This window comes from Scyliorhinus torazame, chromosome 10, assembly GCF_047496885.1.
Source record: "Scyliorhinus torazame isolate Kashiwa2021f chromosome 10, sScyTor2.1, whole genome shotgun sequence".
NCBI lineage: Eukaryota > Metazoa > Chordata > Chondrichthyes > Carcharhiniformes > Scyliorhinidae > Scyliorhinus > Scyliorhinus torazame.
Genome location: NC_092716.1, coordinates 81,884,872 through 81,906,826, shown reverse-complemented (window position 1 = coordinate 81,906,826; position 21,955 = coordinate 81,884,872). Strand labels below are relative to the sequence as shown.

Below are 21,955 nucleotides of genomic sequence, written 5' to 3'. Positions count from 1 at the left end.
TACACTTACCCCATTTACCCCCCCAGCGACAACAGCTCATCAAATTAAACTGCCTCCTCTATATCTCTAAACTCTCTTCTGACCCCCCCCTTGATTTTCCTAACCCTAACCCTGAGAAACTTGCAAAAGTCTCCCAACTATGCCGAGACCCCCAGCAGCATACCCGATCTCCAATTCAAAAGTATACATCGCCGGGCAATCAGAGAGGTAAAGGCCATGACATTGGCCCCTTCCCCTCCAGCAGCTCCGGCACCTCCGACACTCCAAAGATCGCCACCATAGAGTCTGGCTTCACCTCAACCGCTAGAATCCTCGATAGGTTACTAACCACCGCCTCCCAAAACTTCTCCAACTCCACGCACCCCCCAGAACATGTGGGCATGGTTCGCACTCCTCCTCCCGCACCTCTTGCATCCGTCCACTGCCTCTGGGAAAACTCCACTCATCCGGGCCCGAGTCATGTGGACCCTGTGCACCACCTTAAACTCGGGTGTTTAAGACTCAGCACAAAGTCCCCAACACCTCTCCCTCCCCAACCACTCTCCCTCCCACTTCCGCTTGATCCTTTTCACCAAGGTCGTATCCTTCTCTCCCACCCACCCATATATGTCCCCAGTCGTACCATCCCCCCACTTCATCCGGGAGCAATATTTTCTCAAAGTGTATATTCCGGTACCTGAGGGAAGTTCCCTGCGCGCAAAGTCTCTCACCTGCCAGAACCTGAACTCACTCCCCTGTTGTAGCTCAAACTTCTCCCGCAGTTCCTCTAGCCCAGCAAACGTGCCCCCCCCCCCCAGCTGCCCCCCTTTCCTCCTCTGCCTTTGCAACAGAGTCCTATGAACTTCCGGCCCCCTCCCTGCCCACAGAAATTCCGAGATTGACGCATCTACTCTCCGAAAAGAGACTTGGGCAGGAAAATCGGGAGTGATTGAAAAACCAAGAGGAATCATGGCAGTATGTTCATCTTTACCACCTGCACCCTCCCTGCCAATGTCAAATGCAGAGTATCCCACTGTTTAAGGTCCCCCTTAACCTCCTACACTACCCCCATCAGGTTCCACCTATGCATCGTGGGCCACTCGTGTGTTACTTGGATCCCCAAACACCAGAATCTCTCCCTTGCCACTTTAAACCTATGCCAAAGTTCTGCCTCAGCGGGTTCCACATCTTATGGGATGACACCTTGACTGGACTGTTAATGTACCCACCCAGGGACAATGGGATGGGGGCCTGTTGCCAGCGCCTTTAAGCCCGCCCCCACAATGAAGGCCTCCTTCACGCTTTCGTTCTCCCACCCCCACCAGCATCTCACCCCCACATTAGCCGCCCAATAGTTATACAGCAGGTTTGTTTGGGAGTGCCAACATCCCACCTGCCGTCCTCTCTTCAAAAAAGCCCTCCGGGTCCTAGGTGTCTTATTTGTCCATTGAACTTCCGAACATAATTTATCCACCTTCCAGAAGAATGCCTTTGTGATAATCTTTGTTATTGTCAAGTAGGCTTACATTAACACTGCAATGAAGTTACTGTGAAAATCCCTTAGTCGCCACACACCAGCGCCTGTTCGGGTACACTGAGGGAGAATTCAGAATGTCCAATTCACCGAACAGCTCGTCTTTCGGGACTTGTCGGAGGAAACCGGAGCACCCGGAGGAAACCCTCGCAGACATGGGGCTGAAAAACAAAAATGTTCATTTTTACAGTCTGTACCCTCCCCGCCAAAGACAGCGGTATGGCATCACACCTCTTCAAATCCCCTTTTACCCCCTCTACCAAACTGGCCAAGTTCCACTTGTGCATTGTGGCCCAGTCATGGGCCACCTGAATACCCAGATACCAAAACCTTATCTTGGCCAGCTTAAATGACAAGGCACCCAAATTCGCACTCCTCCCCTGGATGTTCACCGGGAATACCTCACTTTCTTGCCACATGCAGTTTGGATCCAGAAAAAGCACCAAACTTTCCGAGCAGGTCCATTATTTTCCCCATACAACCCAGCGGGTTTGAGACATAGAGCAACAAATCATCGGCGTATAATGACATCCTGTGCTCCCTACCTCCCCTTATACTAGCCTTACACTCTCTTGATGCCCGGAGCGCAACAGTCAAAGACTCAATACCCAATACAAACAACAGCGGGATCAGTGGGCATCTCTGTCTTGAGCCCCTGTGCAGCCCAGAATTCATCATGTTCATCCTCACACTTGCCGTGGAGGTGGCATACAGCAAGCGCACCCATGAAATGAACACTGGCCTGAACCCAACCAAGATCACAAGCAGCTTCCTTCATTCTACCTGGTTAAAAACCTTCACTGCACCCATTAATCCATTAATGTAATAACATCTGGCACTTTGCCCCTTGACCGAGTCATTACCACATTCAATTGAACATGATGTTGCTCGGCAGCTGCCACCTCTTAAACCCCCATCTGATCCTCTGAGACCACCTCCGGCACACACACCCCAACCGCCTCGCTAACACCTTAGACAACAACTTCACATCAGTATTCAGCAGGCGATGGGCCTATAAGATCCACACTCAGCTGAGTCCTTATCCTTCTTTGGGATCAAAGAAATCGACGCTTGCACCAAAATGGCCGTGCCCCCCCCCCCCACACACACACACACACACACACACCTGCAAGTCATTATACATCCCCAGGTAATGGGGCGCCAACTCTGCTGAAAACAGTTTATAAATTTCTATCAGAGACTTCAAGCCCCAGTGCCTTCCCAGACTGCATCAACCCTACAGACTCCATTATCTCCTGCAAGTCCAGTGACGCCTCCAATTCCTGTCCCTTCCCTCTCCACCTCCGGGAACACCAACCCGTCTAGGACAGTGTTTTCAAACTTTTTTTACGGGGACCCATTTTGGCTGACTGTCTGACCCACGCTGGCTGACCTTTGTGAACCGTGCTGTCTGAACTTCGCGACCCATTTTCATTTGCCTTTAATGCAGCAGGTGAACCTGCTTGGTCCTCCCAATCTCACTTGCTTTGTCATTTAATGTTACATTTCTGCATGGGTTTTTCATCAGAGGTCCTGGAGCTCACACCAGCAATGCTTTGTCCTGCTGTGGACTCTCCCGCAAAGCACTCTCCAGCAGATTCAGTTGTGAGGTCCTTCCTTCGTCCAAAAGGATCCATCTTCAGTTCTTCACACAGTCCTGTTGGTTGCTTGCTGGCAGCTACAAAACGGGAGGAAGCTCTCCTCAGTAATTTTGTGCCTCGTGCACTTCAGGCAGGAAGACTGAATTTTTAAACAAAATCTACTCCTGGGACAGTCGCTGACGTACGGCGGAGTCGGTCTGACCCGCTGGGCTCCAGGCCTGCGCACTGCTGCATCCGGCTGAGGGGGCACGCACGCACAGGACAGCCGGCATTCTTGAAAGCTGGTCGCAACTGCCATTTTTAAAGGTCGGTCTTGGACGTTGGGCACTTCTTCCCATGATTGTGCACGCTGCGACTGATCGCTCCCAATAACCACATGTGGGTCACGACCCTGAGTTTTAAAATGACGACAGGTCTAGGAAATGCCAGATCTATACAGCCCCAGATAGAGTGCCTCGAATGCCTCATTAATTTTCTCCGGCATCGTCACTAACCCTACTCTCTCATCTCTCACCTGCGCAATCTCTTCTGTAGCTGCCTGCTGCCTCAACTGATGGGCTAGGAGCCGACTAGCCTTCTCACCATGTTCATAAAGCACCCCCTAGAGTGACAAAGTTGATCCAACGCCTCCCCTGTCGTTACTAGGTCAAACACCCCTTGCATTTTCTTCCGTTCTGTCAATTGCTCACTCCCCGGGGCCACTGAGTACCATCGATCCACGTCTACAGTGACATCCACCAACCTCTGCCTCTCCACTTCATAGTATTATAGAATTTACAGTGCAGAAGGAGGCCATTCGGCATTTCGGGCTGACGAGGATGTCTCCCATCTGCGGCAATCACAAATTCCCCCCGCCATGTTAGACACCACCTTCAGGAAATGGAGATAGGATGGGGGCATAAAGATAGGGACCTTTTACGTAGGGCACAGACTAGCGACACAGGATGAACTGACGGAGGATTGGGAATTGCCGGCAGGGCAGGAAATGAGACACCTGTAAATAAAGCACTTCCTCTGCAAAGCGACAGTAGGGTACCCTGGGGCCCCAAAGACTATACTATTAGAGGACCTGATAAACACAGACCGTAAGGAAGGGGGACTCCGTGGGAAAATGTATGGACAGCTACTGGACCGAGCCCGAACACCACTGGACGAGACCAGACGGAAATGGGAGGATGAACTGGGGACAGAAGTGGGGTGGGGACTCTGGAGCGAAGCACTGAGCAAGGTCAACTCCATCTCTTCCTGCGCAAGGCTCAGCCTCATGCAGCTCAAAGTGGTGCACATAGCACACCTGACCAGAACCCAAATGAGCAGGTTCTTCTCGGAGGTGGAGGGTAAATGTGAGCGGTGCTAGAGGGGTCCGGCCAACCACACCCATATGTTCTGGGCATGTCCCAAACTAGCTGGGCTCTGGACAGCCTTCTCCGAGGCAATGTCCAAGGTTGTGGGGGTGAGGGTGAAGCCATGCCCAAATGTAGCAATCTTTGGGGTATCGGAGCAGCCAGAGCTACACATGGGGAAGAGGGCCAACGCCCTTGCTTTCGCTTCCCTAATCGCACGCCGGAGAATCCTGCTCCGCTGGCGATAAGCTGCATCATCCACAGGCTCGCTGACCTTTCGGAATTTCTCCACCTGGAGAAGATTAAATATGCCATCCGAGGGTCGGAGGAAGACTTCCTAGAGGAGAAAAGGCAGGAGGGACACAAAAGGGACAACGTGGACGGAGGGAGCAAACCCTCCCTCTTCTCTCTCTCTCTCTCTCTTCCCCCCCCCCCCCCCCCCCCCCCCCCCCAAAAGTTGATGGGGGACGAAAAGGAAGGTGGGGGGGTGGGGGGGGAGAAACACCTCCCTCCAAAACTGGTGAGGGGGGCAGGCTGGAGGGGAGACGGGAGGGACCACACGCCAAGCCAGAGGGCGGCAGAATGTAAATGGGGGAAATTAAGGGAAGGAAAAAACAAACCTTTCTGTATTGTACAGTGAATAAACACGACCAACAATGTACATAACTGTTTATAATTTGAAAATGCCAATAAAAAAGATTTCCAAAAAAAATATCCTTTCTTGACATCACTCCAGCTATTGTCGGACCAAGGCCCGATATCATTGCAGTGAGATTTCTTCAGTCTTGTGCTCTAATGTTTTTGTAGCAAAGGCCAGCATACGTTTGCTTTCCAAATGGCTTGCTGCACAAACTTTGTGATTCAGACACAAGAACAGCCAGGTCCCTCTGAATACCGACATTTCACAACCTTACACAACCTCACAACCTTAGGGGCAGCACGGTAGCCTTGTGGATAGCACAATTGCTTCACAGCTCCAGGGTCCCAGGTTCGATTCCGGCTTGGGTCACTGTCTGTGTGGAGTCTGCACATCCTCCCCGTGTCTGCATGGGTTTCCTGCGGGTGCTCCGGTTTCCTCCCACAGTCCAAAGATGTGCAGGTTAGGTGGATTGGCCATGATAAATTGCCCTTAGTGTCCAAAATTGCCCTTAGTGTTGGGTGGGGTTACTGGGTTATGGGGATAGGGAGGAGGTGTTGACCTTGGGTAGGGTGCTCTTTCCAAGAGCCGGTGCAGACTCGATGGGCCAAATGGCCTCCTTCTGCACTGTAAATTCTATGAATCTATGAATACACATTTTAAATATTATGCTTTTTTTTTTGTTTGTTTTATCTACCAAAGTGAATAACTTCTCCATGTTATATTCCATCAATAACATTAAGCCCTTTTGCTTAATCAGTCTATATCCCTTTGAAGCATCCCCCCACCACAGCTTACACTCCCACCTAGCTTCGTATTGTCAACAAATTTGAACGCATTGCAATCTGTCACACAACATAAGATGTTGATATGGATGGCTGTTATTATGATCTTTGTGGTACCCAACTAGGTACAGCCTGCCAATTTAAAAATTACCCATTTATTCACACCCTTTGTTTACTGTTTGTTAACCAATCCTCATTCCATGGCAATATATCGCCCCAAAACGTATAAGACCTAATTTTCTGTAATGGGCCTTTGTGTGGCACCTTATTGAATGATTTTTAAAAGTTAACCATCGTTAATATTTCTCCCTTTTCTATCTTCCTGGTCACATCTTCTGAACAAAAGCAATCGCGGTCAGATTGCCATTCCACTCCTGTTTTTTCACACAAAGATGGTGCTCCACATTTCTGACCCAGACCTCTTCAGAAATGTGGAGTGTATCTGTTCTGGGAATCTTTCTTCATGACTCAGGATTGTTGGGGGAAGCCAAACCACAAACTTCATTTACGGCACTAGCTGCTGTATTATGGTGCGTCTTCATTCGGAAAACGCTGAAAAGATTTGGAACATTTAAATAGCTGGTAGGTGAGTGCTGGTGGCTTCAGTTGTCTTGTTACCCAGGAGTTCGACATTTTTTTTTTTTCCATCTAATATTTTCTGAGTAACTATCCAGGTAACTGTCAGAATGATCTGAAGTTTCCGACTCTAACTCATTATATCCGAGAACCGTACAGGTCCTGGGGAAAACCTTGATTCGCTTCGAACATTGTCAGAGCTGAGTTTTATCAAGATGCTTCTGATGTCCATGTTATGTGTGCAATGAGGACAAAGCAAGATCGAAAGTGAGAAGCACAACAATGTGTTGTTTCTCCCTTTTATTAACTGTCCCCCAAAAAGAAACCATTGACCGCCTCCTCCCACAGCATAAGAACTTGTAGTATCTATGTAAGAAGCATACCAACATGCAGTATATTACCACATTTTCTAAATTAAATGGAAAATCACCTTGTTCCTGTATCTACCTTGGTTTGATGATGTACAATGGGTAATTGCAAAAAGTGAATGCAATGCCTCTTTGTTTTTTTTAGCAGATGAAGATTACAGTGAAGATGATGTCCGTGAACTTGTGCAGGAAGATAATCTGGATGAAGATGAACAACCCCAGAAAAAGGCGCTCAAAAAAGCAGGAAAAGGAATCAAGTAAATAGATTTTTAAAAAAGAATATTTTTACTAAAAGCCTTCAATTTTACATTTTACCGCAAGATGCAACAAATCTCCCAAATCTACTACAGTAAAGAGTAATCATTGTTCCACATATACATACAAAAAAGACCAGCAATGACTCATACAAATCAGTCATTGTAGTCAGCGTCTTCTTTCGAACGGATAATGAAAGGATGTCGGAAAGAGTGGGGGAATCTCAGGATAACAGGATAAAGCCATGAGCATGTAGCACCACGCCACCCGCCCTCATACACTGGACAACAAAAACAGAGCCACACAATATGCACAATCCCTTATGGGGTAACATACAACCAATCGGGACCTAACACTGCATCCCAAGACCCCCAAGCAATGAAAGGATACTCCAGAATAAGGGGAAACAGGATACTGCCATCGGCACAAGACTCAGCTTGGCAGTGAACACACTCACACACAGAGGAGTGAGTAAGCCAAGGATTCTTGCACCATGCCAGGCCTCACAACACAACAAACATCACTGCTCTCCAACCAAATCAGAGACACCATTCAGGCCCTGCCATCAAATCATTTTCCCATACGACACTCTAGAAGTCTCTATGTAAGATCACTTGGAGAAGGGCGCCCTATTCCTCCATCCAGCCTACTTTCCAACTGAAGAAAGACTCTTAACAACGTTGAACCGAAGAACGCAGCCTCTCACTCGGGCCCTGCAGCCAGCGGTATTACATCCTCAGGGGAACCAATCTTGAGGAGAGTAGTCCAGACACCCCAAAAGGGGACATTGCTGGGGAGGGTGACCCACTCTCTCCCTTTTCCAACCCCGCCCCAGGAAGAAACAGTTACTACTGCCCTGATCTGCTGAGCTAGGCCTATACATTGAACAATGCAAACTACCTCTATTTCTAGGCACCACTCAGGCCCTGCCATCAACGAGATTCCACCTATTTCCCGCCTCAAAGAAATCCTAACAACAGGATGATGTGCCTACTGTACATTCCATGGGCCAAGTAAGAAAGTACCACTGTCACTACCCACGCAGCCAAGTAAATATAGAGAACCAGGGGCGGCATGTGGTGCAGTGGTTAGCACTGCTACCTCACGGAGCCGAGGACCTGGGTTCGATCCTGGCCCCAGATCACTGTCCGTTTGGAGTTTGCACATTCTCCCCTGTCTGTGTGGGTCTCAGCCCTACCACCCAAAGATATGCAGGGTAGGTGGATTGGCCACACTAAATTGCCCCTTAATAAAAAAAAAAAAATATAGAGAACAAGCCAAGAAAGGGTAGATGTCCAAGGATTGACCGACCATACCCGGGCATGCACCAATACATATTCCCCCACCCACCCACCCCATTCCAACAACACCTGAGGCGCCAAAACGGTTGAAAAAAAAGCCCAGTCTTCTCCAAGATACATAATCTGTCTGTGCCTTCATAGGGCACGAGGAAGGATTCTTAATCCCAAATTACAAAAGAAAAATGCATGTACATTTTCTAACGCATTTCCCCACCCACAATGAGGACTTGAAGCCAACCAATTACGCCTATACCAAACCATCTACCCACCACCCTGCTGTGGTGCTGCTCATCTATAAATAAAGTTAAGGGGACCAAACAATGCACTCTCTCAGCTAACAAGCAAGATTTTTACAGCACAGAAAAATCAGCTAAATACCACACAATCCTCACTGTTTTGCAGGATAACAGGTGACAAATGCCTCAGTACTCACACATCATCCACCCTTGTCAGGATAAAAGGCAATAACACAAAATCAGGAGTACAATCACAAGGTTCAGGATTAGTGATGAACTGGAGAATAATACAACCATCCACCGAGCTTAAAAAGACCAAAACCATGACAGGAACATGCAACAACATCCAGAGTTTCACTGAAACCTTTTCTGCCATGTTTTCTTCCCAAAGCCCCAAAGAGAAACCCAGGCCCCAGTGGGAAGCGAATACCTGTCGCGTCTGGTCGCTTCCTACCCTTCTCAACCAATGCAGAGGGCACGACAAAGCAAGACCAGTGGTCAGAGTCTTCGACCGGCCCCAGGCCTCGAAGTCCGGATACAATGTGCTCCATAAAACTCCATGTCCAGCCCTCAAATTGAGATTGGGAAAGCATGGCAGCCAGTTCCCTCATTTGGTTGGTAATTCATCCCTAGCTCTCAGCAGATCGGGTGCACAGATACTCTTTCTCCAGCCCCATCTCCCCGAATCACCCAGGATGTTTGACATACCACGCAGCAGGGTTTCCAAGGACTGAAGGTGAGCCCCCATCCAGCAAACTGCCTTGTTGACTGACAGGATTCTCTTCCCCGCTTCATGCATTCGCTTTAGGATATCTTGCAGTTCAGCAATGTGAGCACCAATAATTTGTGCCGGGGAACCGACCATTATCCACAACTTCACTCAGTGACAGCCGTCATCTCGACGCCAACGGCATCACCAAACCGTAAGTCCGCTCACCTGCTAGACCACCATGCAAACTGGGCCCCACCTTGACTGTCTCTGACCGCCTCAATCAAACAGGGATTTTCTTGACCTAGTTCTCCTCCCTTCACCAAACGTTAGCCAGATTATACACCAGGATCGGATAATTATGAGTTGTGCATCAGGATTTTAAAAAATTGATTAAAAGATGAGTAGTGCCAGAGTTTGCGAAAGCACAGCTGCTGCTTCACCAGCATCACGTGACACCCCCTCCCTCTCTCTTGCCGGTGAATAGATTTTATATTACGGGATAGTACTGTGTGTCAGACCTTTCTATGGTGGCGCTGGTCTTGGGTTGAAAATCAAATTCAGAACTATCTAATTCCGGCTTACATAGTTTGCTTTCCTCCATTGCCTGAGGCAATGCCAATATGTGCATGAGCTCTCCAATTTCATTCTTAAACCTGAGTCTTCCTTTTTAATGCTCTCCATCTCCAAAATACCTTTCTGATCTTCAGTTATTTCCTCTTCTTCTTTCAATTCTCCAGTGTATGCACCCCATCAGCCTTTTCATATGAAATGCTTCTTAAGGATATTATTTAATTTAAGGGTACATTGAGTTGGAGTTTGGATATTCTGCTTCTAGAGCCTGATTGCTCAGACATCAACCACATCTGTACATTATCCTATTTTCAAGCCAGATCTTACCCTGAGACCACTCCATTGGTTATCTGTTGCACTAAAGCTTCAACTCGGAGAAGCTTCTTGCTGTGTGTGATTCTCTTGACAATTTTCAACGTCATCTAAAGTCTCTTTAGGTCCCCTCAGTGCACAAGTTGTTGACACTATTGACCTGTCGCTTCGTATTTCTCTTCCCTCTACCTCACTGGCTACCCCTTGGCCAGAAGCATGCTACCTTTTCCTATCTTTACCTCCTATGTCCTCTTCTAATCCTCTCTCTTCTCTAACAAATAGCTGCCATGGACTCCACTGAACCTTCGTAACATAAGTGTGGTGATGTGCATCAATATAAATGCATGTAGGCTAGCTAGACACTAGATGGAGCACCAGAAACATCTCACACACACACTCAACCAATAGATCAATTAGATAGGACACGACCAATGGACATTCACGATACACACGGAGGTGACACAACCACGGGGGCATTACACCAACCCATATATAAAATACACCACACACATGATCTGCCTCTTTCCAGTGGAGACAGTCAGTGAGTAGAGACACAGGGTTGATTCGATATTACACCCACCACGTGGATTGCAGCATCTGGTTAGTCAGTCTGGGTAGCTATAGTAGGATTAGCAGTAGTGTTGAACCCAAGTATAGAAGTGTAAATAGTTTAATAAACGTGTTGAAGTTATCTCCACGTCTGAACCTTCCTTTGTCAAGTGCACCACAAGGAAGCCGCTTATGTTACACCTACAACACACCAACAAATCAATAAGCACGGAAGTAACTTCCGGTTGCGGCTATGCGGAGCTAAGTCGCACATTCGGTGGCTCCCGCAAAAACGGACTTTTGGGCTCTTTTCAGGGCCCCCAGCGGGACTTTTGTGACGTTTCCCGGTGTGGGAAGGAGATTATAAACAATTCCCCGATAGTATATGGCTTCTACTAGAAGCGGGGCGACTAAAAAGGTGGTGGTGGACCCGAAGAAGGTGCGAGGGAAGAAGAACAAAATGGCGGCGGGTGGAGACCAGGCAGCGTGGATGCAGTGGGTGGAGGTGCAGCAGGAAGGTATCCAGCGCTGCTTCAGAGAGATTAAAGCGGATCTGCTAGAGCCGATGAAGGCTTCTATTGATAAGCTGCTGGAGACACAGACTGCCCAGGGGGTGGCAATCCACGAGGCTCGACAAAAGATCTCTCGACAACGAGGACGAAACCTTAGGCCTGGTGGTAAAGGTGGAGGCGCTCCACAAGAAATGGCAGGAGCAGTTCGAGGAGATGGAGAATCGGTCGAGGCGGAAGAATCTGCGGATTCTGGTCCTCCCGGAGGGGCCGGACGTGGGGGCCTATGTGGTCACCATGTTGAATTCGCTGATGGGAGCGGGGTCCTTCCAGGGGCCCCTGGAGCTGGAAGGGGCCCATAGAGTGCTGGCGAGGAGGCCCAAGGCTAACGAGCCTCCGCGGGCGGTGCTGGTGCGGTTCCATCGGTTCATCGACTGGGAGTGTGTGCTCAGATGGGCCAAGAAGGAGAGGAGCAGCAGGTGGGAGAATGCGGAGGTTCGGATATATCAGGACTGGAGTGCGGAGGTGGCGAAGAGGAGGGCCGGGTACAATCGAGCGAAGGTGGTGCTGCACAGGAAGGGGGTGAAGTTTGGCATGTTGCAGCCGGCGCGACTGTGGGTCACCTACAAGGACCGGCACCATTATTTTAAGTCTCCGGAGGAGGCATGGGCCTTTGTTCAGGCCGAGAAGTTGGACACAGATTGAGGGTCGGGATGGGTGATTGGGGACTGCGGTTGATATGTTATGTTTTATTTATTTGTTTATTTTTTTTGAGGAGGGTGCCTTTGCTTTGCTCCTGGTTTCTTTTTCTCTGTGTTTTTCTCTTTCGGGTCGTGGAGGGTGGTTGAGGCAGGTTGGGCACTGTTTTGGTTGGGTTGATCGGGGGGAGCTCTTGGAGGGGGGTAGGTAAACTGAACAGGGGTGGTGGACGGCGGTGAGATGGGGCCTCGCGGGGGAGGGGGAAGCCAGAGTTGGGGGTGAGGGGACTGGACCTGTAAAAGGAGCTGCGTCAGAGGTGGCGGGGCCGGGTAGGTGGAAAGCGTGGGGTTTATCCCGCACTGAAGACTGGAGGAGGCAGGGCCGGGGCGGGGAAGCGAGGGTTGTTTCCTGTGCTTAGAATGGAAGGGGGAGGGGGCGAGCCTATGGATGGGGAACGGGAGAGGAGGGTGTGTCACACAATGGGAGGAGTCAAAGGAGAGGCGGGAGTGGCCGGGGTCAGCAGGAGTCAGCTGACTTGCGGAAGTGCAATGGGGGGGGGGGGGGGGGGGGGAGTAAATCGGCTAGGATGGGTCCTAGCCCCGGGGGGGGGTGGCGTGTTGTGGGGGAGAATAGAGTTGCTGCTGCTATAGTCAAGGGGGAGCTGGGGGGGGGGGGGGGGGGGTCGAGACGGAGGTATGCCGCTGTGGGGAACGGGCCGAGTGTGGGGTCCGCCGCGGGCGCATGGCTGGCCGAGGAGGGGTCATGGCAAGTCGGTGGGGGAGGGGGGCGGTTAGCCCCCTGATCCGGCTGATAACCTGGAATGTAAGAGGACTGAATGGGCCGGTTAAGCGGGCCCACGTGTTCGCGCACCTGAAGGGGCTCAAGGCAGATGTGGTTATGCTCCAGGAGACACACCTGAAGGTGGCAGACCAGGTAAAATTGAGGAACGGGTGGGTAGGTCAGGTGTTTCACTCTGGGCTGGACGCCAAAAATCGAGGGGTGGCGATCTTGGTGGGAAAGAAGGTGTCATTCGAGGCGTCGAGCATTGTAGCAGATAATGGCGGTAGGTACGTAATGGTAAGTGGTAAGTTGCAGGGAGAGAGGGTGGTACTGGTGAATGTGTATGCCCCGAATTGGGACGAGGCGGGTTTTATGTGGAGTATGTTGGGTCGGATCCCAGACTTGGAAGTGGGGGGGCCTGATAATGGGGGGAGACTTTAACACGGTGCTGGACCCGGCACTGGATCGCTCCAGGTCTAGGACGGGTAGGAAGCCGGCGGTGGCCAGAGTGCTGAGGGGTTTATGGACCAGATGGGAGGGGTGGACCCTTGGAGATTTGCAAGGCCGCGGGCTAGGGAATTTTCATTCTTCTCACATGTCCATAAGGCTTATTCCCGAATTGACTTTTTCATTTTGAGTCGGGTGCTGATAGCGAGAGTAGAGGATACTGTGTATTCGGCAATAGCCATTTCGGACCACGCCCCGCATTGGGTGGACTTGGAGATGGGGGAGGAGAGGGACCAGCGCCCACTGTGGCGCTTGGAGGTGGGGCTGTTGGCGGACGAGGAGGTGAGCGAGCGGGTCCAAGGAAGTATAGAGAGGTACCTGGAGACCAAAGACAACGGGGAGGGCCGAGTGGGGATGGTATGGGAGGCGCTGAAGGCTGTAGTGAGGGGAGAGCTGATCTCCATTAGGGCCCGGAGGGAGTGGGGTGAGAGGGAGAGGCTGGTGGGGGAGATGGTGAGGGTAGACAGGAGATATGCGGAGGTGCCCGAAGAAGGATTGTTGAGGAAGAAGCGCAGCCTCCAGGCCGAATTCGACCTGGTGACCACCAGGAAGGCGGAGGTGCAGTGGAAGAAGGCCATGGGGGCGATTTACGAGTATGGGGAAAAGGCAAGCCGGATGCTGGCGCATCAGCTTTGGAAGCAGGACGCAGCTAGGGAGATCGTGGGAGTTAAGGACAGGGGGAGGGAGTGTGGTGCGGAGTGGGGTTGGCATCAATGGGGTCTTCAGGGACTTTTACGAGGAATTGTACTGATCCGAGCCCCCACGGGAGGAGGGAGAGATGGGCCGCTTCCTGGACCAATTGAGGTTTCCAGAGGTGGAAGAGGGACTGGTGGCGGGACTGGGGGCCCCGATTGGGCTGAGGAGCTGATCAAAGGGATAGGAAGCATGCAGGCGGGGAAGGCACCGGAGCCGGATGGTTTCCCGGTCGAATTCTATAAAAAATATATGGACTTGTTGGGCCGTTGCTCGTCAGGACCTTCAATGAGGCAAAGGAGGGGGGGGGGCTTTGCCCCCGACGATGTCCCGGGCACTGATCTCCTTGATCCTGAAGCGGGACAAGGATCCACTGTAGTGTGGGTCTTACAGACCAATTTCCTTGCTAAATGTAGATGCCAAGGTGCTGGCGAAGGTCTTAGCCACGAGGATTGAGGATTGTGTGCCGCAGTTCATCCATGAAGATCAGACGGGGTTTGTGAAGGGGAGGCAGTTGAACGCGAATGTGCGGAGGCTTTTGAACGTTATCATGATGCCGGCGAGGGCGGGGGGAGGCGGAGATAGTGGTGGCGATGGACGCTGAGAAAGCCTTCGATAGGGTAGAGTGGGGGTACCTGTGGGAGGTGCTGAAGATGTTCGGGTTTGGGGAGGTGTTTGTCAGGTGGGTTAGGCTGTTGTATGAGGTCCTGATGGCGAGTGTAGCCACAAACAGGAGGAGGTCCAAATACTTTTGGTTGCACTGAGGGGCGAGGCAGGGGTGTCCCCTGTCCCCCCTGCTCTTCGCACTGGCGATTGAACCCCTGGCTATGGCACTGAAGGAGTCGAGGAACTGGAGGGGGTTGGTGTGGGGTGGGCAGGAGCACAGGGTGTCACTCTATGCGGACGACCTGCTGCTGTATGTGGCGGATCCGGTGGGAGGAATGCCGGAGGTAATGAGGATTCTTAGGGAATTCGGGAACTTTTCGGGGTACAAGCTCAATATGGGGAAGAGCGAGCTGTTCGTGGTTCACCCAGGGGACCAGGAGAGGGGGATTTGCGAGCTCCCACTAAAAAGGGCGGAGAGGAGCTTCAGTTATTTGGGGGTTCAGTTGGCCAGGAGCTGGGGGTCCCTGCATAGGCTTAACTTTACAAGGCTGGTGGAGCAAATGGAGGAGGAGTTCAAGAGGTGGGACGCGTTGCTGCTATCCTTGGCGGGTCGGGTGCAGTCAATCAAAATGACGGTGCTCCCAAGGTTTTTGTTCCTGTTCCAGTGCCTCCCCTTGTTTATCCCGAAGGCTTTTTTTAGGCGGGTTAACAGGAGTATAATGGGGTTTGTGTGGGCGCGAGGGACTCCGAGGGTGAGAAGGGTGTTCCTGGAGCGGAATAGAGATAGGGGGGGGGACTGGCGCTGCCCAACCTCTGGGGGTACTACTTGGCCGCCAATGCGATGATGGTGCGCCAGTGGGTGATGGAGGGGGAGGGGGCTGCATGGAAGAGGCTGGAAACTGTGTCTTGCGTGGGTACGAGTCTGGGGGTGCTGGCAACGGCGCCGCTGCCGCTCCCTCCAAGGAGGTATACCACGAGCCGGGTGGTGGCGGCTGCCCACAAAATTTGGGGACAGTGGAGGCGGCATAGGGGGGAAGTTGGGGCCTCGGCGTGGACCCCAATACGGGGAACCACCGGTTCGCCCCAGGGAGAATAGATGGGGGGTTTTCGGGGTGGCACAGGGCAGGGATACGAAAGTTGGGGGACCTGTTTGCGGACGGGAGGTTTGCGAGCCTGGGTGAGCTGGAGGTGAAATTCACCTTGAGAGGGTCGGTACAAGGGTTCTTTAGGCGGTGGCAACTGTTCTTAGACTTCCTGGCAGAACGGTAGACATTGGTCAATGGCAGCAGCAACTCGGGGGGGGCGGGTTTACTTTATTTTTGTTTTTGTTATTTACACTGAAGGGTCTGAGGTGGTGTATATACCTGTTGTGCTAAGCCGGGGTGTTAATGTTAATTTATTATTTATGTACAGGGGGGGGGGGGGGAGGGGGGTATGGAGGGTTGCTTTTCTAGACTGTGTTTTGTACTTAACCCTGTTGGGTTCTTTTTTCATTTTGTTATTGATATTTTATGAAAACCTTAATAAAAATTATTAAAAAATTAAAAAAAAAAAAAAAAAGCACGGGAGTAGGCCATCCTGGCATGTTGAGTCTGCTCCGGCACTCAATTAGATCATGGCTGATCATCTATCTCAATGCCTCTTTCTTGCAGCCATGGTGTCATTGGTATCCTGAAATCTATCGATTTCTTTCTTGAACATTTCAATGATTTGAGGTTCCACAGCCCCCAGGGATAGAGAATTCCAAAGATTCACCATCCTTTGAGTGAAGAAATGGCCTGGCCCATCCAGCCCAGCTAGCCTTAATTCCTGATGTGATATCCCCCTGTCCTCTATTAGCATTGTCCATCAAGGCAACTGCAGCACCCGTCTGTCAGCCCTTTTTCTTTTGTGAGTCATGCTTCCCCTTGTACTGCAACCTCTGTATTTAACCCTGGTGCATTCAACATGACACAGCTGAGTATGGAAAGTAAAGTACCAGCTTTATTTTGTGTTTTTATTGAATTCAGTTTACCTTGTACAGAAGCCCTGAAAAAATATCTAGGCTGTATGAGAACCACATTTCCAAATAAGCGATGAAACCCGCTGAGTAAAGGAGTCAGTGCTGATGTAAATTATTAAAATCACAAAACATTTATTAAACTTTAAAACACAATAGTAAAAGGACAACATTCACAATGAGCTGCAGTAATAGTTACCCAGACAGTCGAATCTGGCCTACTTTCCTGAACTCTGAAAATATGTCTTTCCCAAAATAACATGCCATAGGTTTTAACTGCTAAATCCAGCAAATAATTACTATACAGGACCGGTATCTTTCTTTTGAGAAACCTTTCCGCTGGTTCATAGTAGACCAATAGAACGTTACAGCGCAGTACAGGCCCTTCGGCCCTCGATGTTGCGCCGACCTGTGAAACTACTCTAAAGCCCATCTACACTATTCCATTATCATCCATATGTTAATCCAATGACCATTTCAATGCCCTTGATGTTCGTGAGTCCACTACTGTTGCAGGCTAGGGCATTCCACGCCCCTACTACTGAGTAAAGAACCTATCTCTGACATCTGTCCTATATCTATCTCCCCTCAATTTAAAGCTATGTCCCCTCGTGCTAGACATCACCATCCAAGGAAACAGGCTCTCACTGTCCCCCCTATCTAATCCTCTGACCATCTTCTGTGCCTCTATTCAGTCACCTCTTGACCTTCTCTCTAACGAAAACAGCTTCATGTCCCTCAGCCTTCCCTCCATACCAGGCAACATCCTGGTAAATCTCCTTTGCACCCTTTCCAATGCTTCCACATCCTTCCTATAATGCGGCGACCAGATCTGCACGCAATACTCCAAATGCGGCCGCACCAGAGTTTTGTCCAGCTGCAACATGACCTCATGGCTCCGAAACTCAATCCCTCTACCAATAGAAGCTAACACACCGTACGCCTTCTTAACAACCCTATCAACCTGGGTGGCAATTTTCGGGGATCTATGTACATGGACACAGAGATCTCTCTGCTCATCCACACTACCAAGAATCTTACCATTAGCCCAGTACTCTGTATTCCTGTTACTCCTTCCAAAATGAATCACCTCACACTTTTCTGCATTAAACTCCATTTGCCACTTCTCAGCCCAGCTCTGCAGCTTATCTATGTCCCTCTGTAGCTGCAACATCCTTCCGCACTATCCACAACTCCACCGACTTTAGTGTCATCCCCCATCCTCCTACGCCCTCATCCAGGTCAATTATAAAAATAACAAACAGCAGTGGCCCCAAAACAGATCCTTGTGATGCACCACTAGTAACTGAACTCCAGGCTGGACATGTCCCATCAACCACCATCCTCTGTCTTCTTACAGCTAGCCAATGTCTGATCCAAACCGCTAAATCACCCTCAATCCCATGCCTCCGTATTTTCTGCAATAGTCTACCGTGGGGAACCTTATCAAACGTTTTACTGAAATCCATATACACCAGATCAACTGCTTTACCCTCGTCCACCTGTTTGATCACCTTCTCAAAGAACTCAATAAGGTTTGTGAGGCACGAACTACCCTTCACAAAACCGTGTTTACTATCCCTAATCAAATTATTCCTTTCTAGATGATTATAAACCCTATCTCTTATAATCCTTTCCAAGACTTTGCCCACAACAGAAGTAAGGCTCACTGGTCTATAGTTACCGGGGTTGTCTCTACTCCCCTTCTTGAACAAGGGGACAACATTTGCTATCCTCCAGTCTTCTGGTACTATTCCTGTAGCCAATGACGACATAAAGATCAAAGCCAAAGACTCTGCAATCTCCTCCTAGCTTCCCAGAGAATCCTAGGATAAATCCCATCCGGCCCACTTTCCAGAATTTCTAACACCACCTCCTTATAAACTTCAATCCCGTCTAGTCTAGTAGCCTGTATCTCAGTATGGGATCTCACAGACAAACGTCTGCTTTTGGCACAGCAACTTGACTCTCCGAGAAAAGAAACTCTTTTGCAAACTGGGTGAGGCTATGAGATATGTCACTGCACTGCTGGACTCCACTTTGCTCAACAAAGTATCTGTTTCATCCTGCTACTAGTCTAATCTGCATCTCACAGGACCTCGGTGTACCTACATACCTATCTTTAGAATTATTTTACTTCTCCTTTCATTCCAACTTCCTAACACTTGCAAGTTGTTTTTTGACAGAAAAAGGAACCCAGGGGGACTATGTTTGCAGCGTGATGATGTGGAAGAAGGAGAGAGTGACCATACTGCCCACAGAAAAGTGGACGACGATTTGAAGGAAAAGAAGAAAGCTGATGACCTCTGGGCCAACTTCCTGAGTGATGTTGGGCAAAAGGCTAAACCTGTAGCAATTACTCCAACTTCCAGAAAAGAGGTAACATAACAAATATAGAGTTAGGTCATAAAACTAGGAGATAAAACACTACAAGATGTTTGTTTTTGGCATGAGAGAAAATATTGAAAGTGGTTTTTGACCTTGAATATTTCTTCAGTTGAAGACCCATTGGGTGTGTCCTCTCCTACTGACAGAACAGACCCATCTGATTTGGAGGCACAGTGGCTTACAGTCAGGAGGAAGTTGCCTTGGAAGCCCTCAACAATGATTCAGGGCCTCATGATGTCACGTGGCATCAGGTCAAACATGGGAAAGGAAATATGCTGATTACCACCTATTGTCCCTTCTCCGCTGATTAAACAATACTCCTCCATGATGAACACTAATTGGAAGAAACACGTGATGGTGGAAATGGCACAGAATGTACTCTGGGTGGGAGACTTCAATGTTCATCAGCAAGATTGGCTTGGTAGCACCACTGCTGACCAAACTGAGTCCTAAAGATGAGAACTGCTTGACTGGATCTGTGGAAGGTGATCAGGGTGCTAAGAAGAGGGCACAACCTACTTTACCTTGTCCTCACCAATCTACCTGTCACAGGTGCATCAGTCCAGGACAGTAGGAGTGACCACCACACAGTCCTTGTGGAGACAAAGCCCCATTTTCATATTGAGGATACCCTCCATTGTGTTGTGTGGCATTACCACTGTGCAAAATGGGTTAGATTTTGAACAGCCCCAACAGCTCCAAACTGGGCGTCCATAAGGTGCTGTGAACCATCATCAGCAGTAGAATTGTACTCCACCTGTAATCTTATGCCCAGCATATCCCACACTCCAACATTACCACCAAGCTAGGAGATCAACCCTAGTTCAATGAAGAGTGCAGGAGAGCATTCCAGGAACAGAATCAGGTACACCTTATTAAAAAAAAAAAAAAAAAAAGAGAGGTTTCAACCAGGTGGAGCTACAACACGAGTGTTTGCATGCCAAACAGCGGAAGTAGCACGCAATCGACAGCTGGCGATCCCACAACTGTTGGATCAGATCTAAGCTCTGCAGTCCCACTCCATCCAGTTGTGAATAGGGGTGGACAATTAACCAACTAACTGGAGGAGGAGGCTCCACAAATATCCCCATCCTCAATGATGGGTGAACCTAGCATATCAGTGCAAAAGAGGAGGCTGAAACATTTGCAACAATCTTCAGCCTGTGTCAATGGATGATCCATCTCAACCTGTCCCTGAGGTCCCCAGCATCACAGATGTGGTCTTCAGCCAGTTTGATTCCGTGCTAGCAAGAAATAGCTGAAGACACTGTCTGCTATGGTCCTTGCAACATTCTGGCAAGACATGTGCTCCAGAGCCAGCCCTGTCCCTAAATGAGCTGTTCCAGCATAGTCACAACACTGACATTTACCTGACCATGTGGGATATTGCCAGTATGTCCTGTCTACAAAAAGCAGAACATATCTGAGTAATTGTAATTGAAAGTGTCATCAGCTACCCTATCAAGTGGCACTTACTCAGCTTCTCACTGGCACTCCATTTGGATTTTACCAGGGTCACTCAGCTCCTGATCTCATTGGCCTTGGTCCAAACAAGGACCAAAAAGCTGAATTGGTGAGGTGAGAGTGACTGTCCTTGACATCAAGGCAACATTTGATTATGACATCAAGGAGCCCAAGCAAATTCATTCCTAGTGCAAAGCAAGATTCATTCCTAGTGCAAAGGAAGATGGCTATGGTTGTTTGGGGTCAATCCTCTCATCCCTGTTGGTGTCCTTAGTGCGTCCATCTTCAGCTACTTCATCAATGACCTTCCCTCAATCATAAGGTCAGAGTAGGCATGTTCATTGATTGAGCTGTGTTCAACACCATGTGTATTGAAATGGAGAAAAGCTGCAGCACAAAGGGACTTGAGGACACTTGTGCACAAAGCTAGCACACAGGTGCAGCAGAAATCAGGGAGGCTAATGGAATGTTGACCTTTATTTCAAGGGGATTGGAGCATAAGAGTAGGGGAGTCTTGCTGCAACTGTACAAGGTACTGGTGGGACAACATCTGCGCAGTTTTGATCTCCTTATTTAAAGAAAGGTATTATTTAATTTGAGGCGGTTCACAGAAGGTTCACTAGCACGATCCCCAGTATGGAGGGATTGTCTTATGAGCAAAGGTTAAACAGGTTGGGACTCTACTCACTGGAATTTAGAAGAATGGGATGTAATCTCCTTGAAACATAGAGGCTTAAGGGGCTTGACAGAGTAAATGCTGAGAGGATGTTTCCCCTCATAGGACCAGAGGACATAGTCTCCGAATAGAGGTGTGGCCATTTAAGACTAAGATGGAGAGGAATTTCTTCTCTGAGGAGAGAGTATTTGGAACTGTTGCTACAGCGAGCTGTGTGGGCAGTGCCCTTGTGTATTTAAGACTGAGCTAGATAGATTCTTGATCAGTAAGTGAATTAAGGATTACAGGGAAAGGGCGGGAAAGTGGGCGTGCGGAAAGTCGGATCAACCATGATCCTATCGAATGGCTCAAGGGGCTGAACAGCTTACTCCTGTTCCTATATCTGATGGTCTCCAGCAAAGATCTAGCTCCAGGGTTTCGACATCTCTTTCCCCTGGATCTCCACGCGTAATGCAGCTGCACCTTCGCGAACACTCCTAGAAGTTTGGCTGTACCAAGCAGAAACCGCTGCTCCAAAGACCCGTAATAAGGAGTCACCAAGCTTTGGCTGTCTCTTCGGAAATTCTTACAAGCCCACCTTGTTCCAAGTTTGCTCTCTGCAGCTTTAACTCAGAACCTTGCCCTCTGCTCCTTATTTTCAATTCCAATAAGGGCCATGTTTTTCATTCCTGTCCTTGTTCCTTAACTTGACTGTCTTCTTGGGACCTCTTTCTATCCCACTCCTGGTTTTTGGGACTTTCTTTTCCTGTTTGGGCCTTCAGCCCCCATCCTGCCTCTTCTGGCAGTTCCTGTGGAATGCCGTTCTTGTCCCTCACTTGACCCTCTTGTGCTGTTTTATTTTTTGTCATCCCCTTCCGTGAAGACAAGCAAGAAGCA

At 49.5% G+C, this 21,955-nt stretch overlaps 1 protein-coding gene across 2 annotated transcripts in view; it reads left to right on the top strand.

The window, feature by feature from the left end:
• cfdp1 (craniofacial development protein 1) overlaps positions 1–21,955 on the top strand; it is a 256,567-nt gene that overhangs the window by 2,421 nt on the left and 232,191 nt on the right. The window contains exons 2-3 of one of the 2 annotated variants that reach the window (XM_072518304.1): positions 6,972–7,080; positions 18,738–18,930. In XM_072518304.1, coding sequence (XP_072374405.1) covers positions 6,972–7,080; positions 18,738–18,930 — 302 coding nt within the window. Of the gene's footprint in view, positions 1–6,968; positions 7,081–18,737; positions 18,931–21,955 lie in introns of both variants that reach the window. The other variant, XM_072518303.1, reaches the window with a different exon arrangement.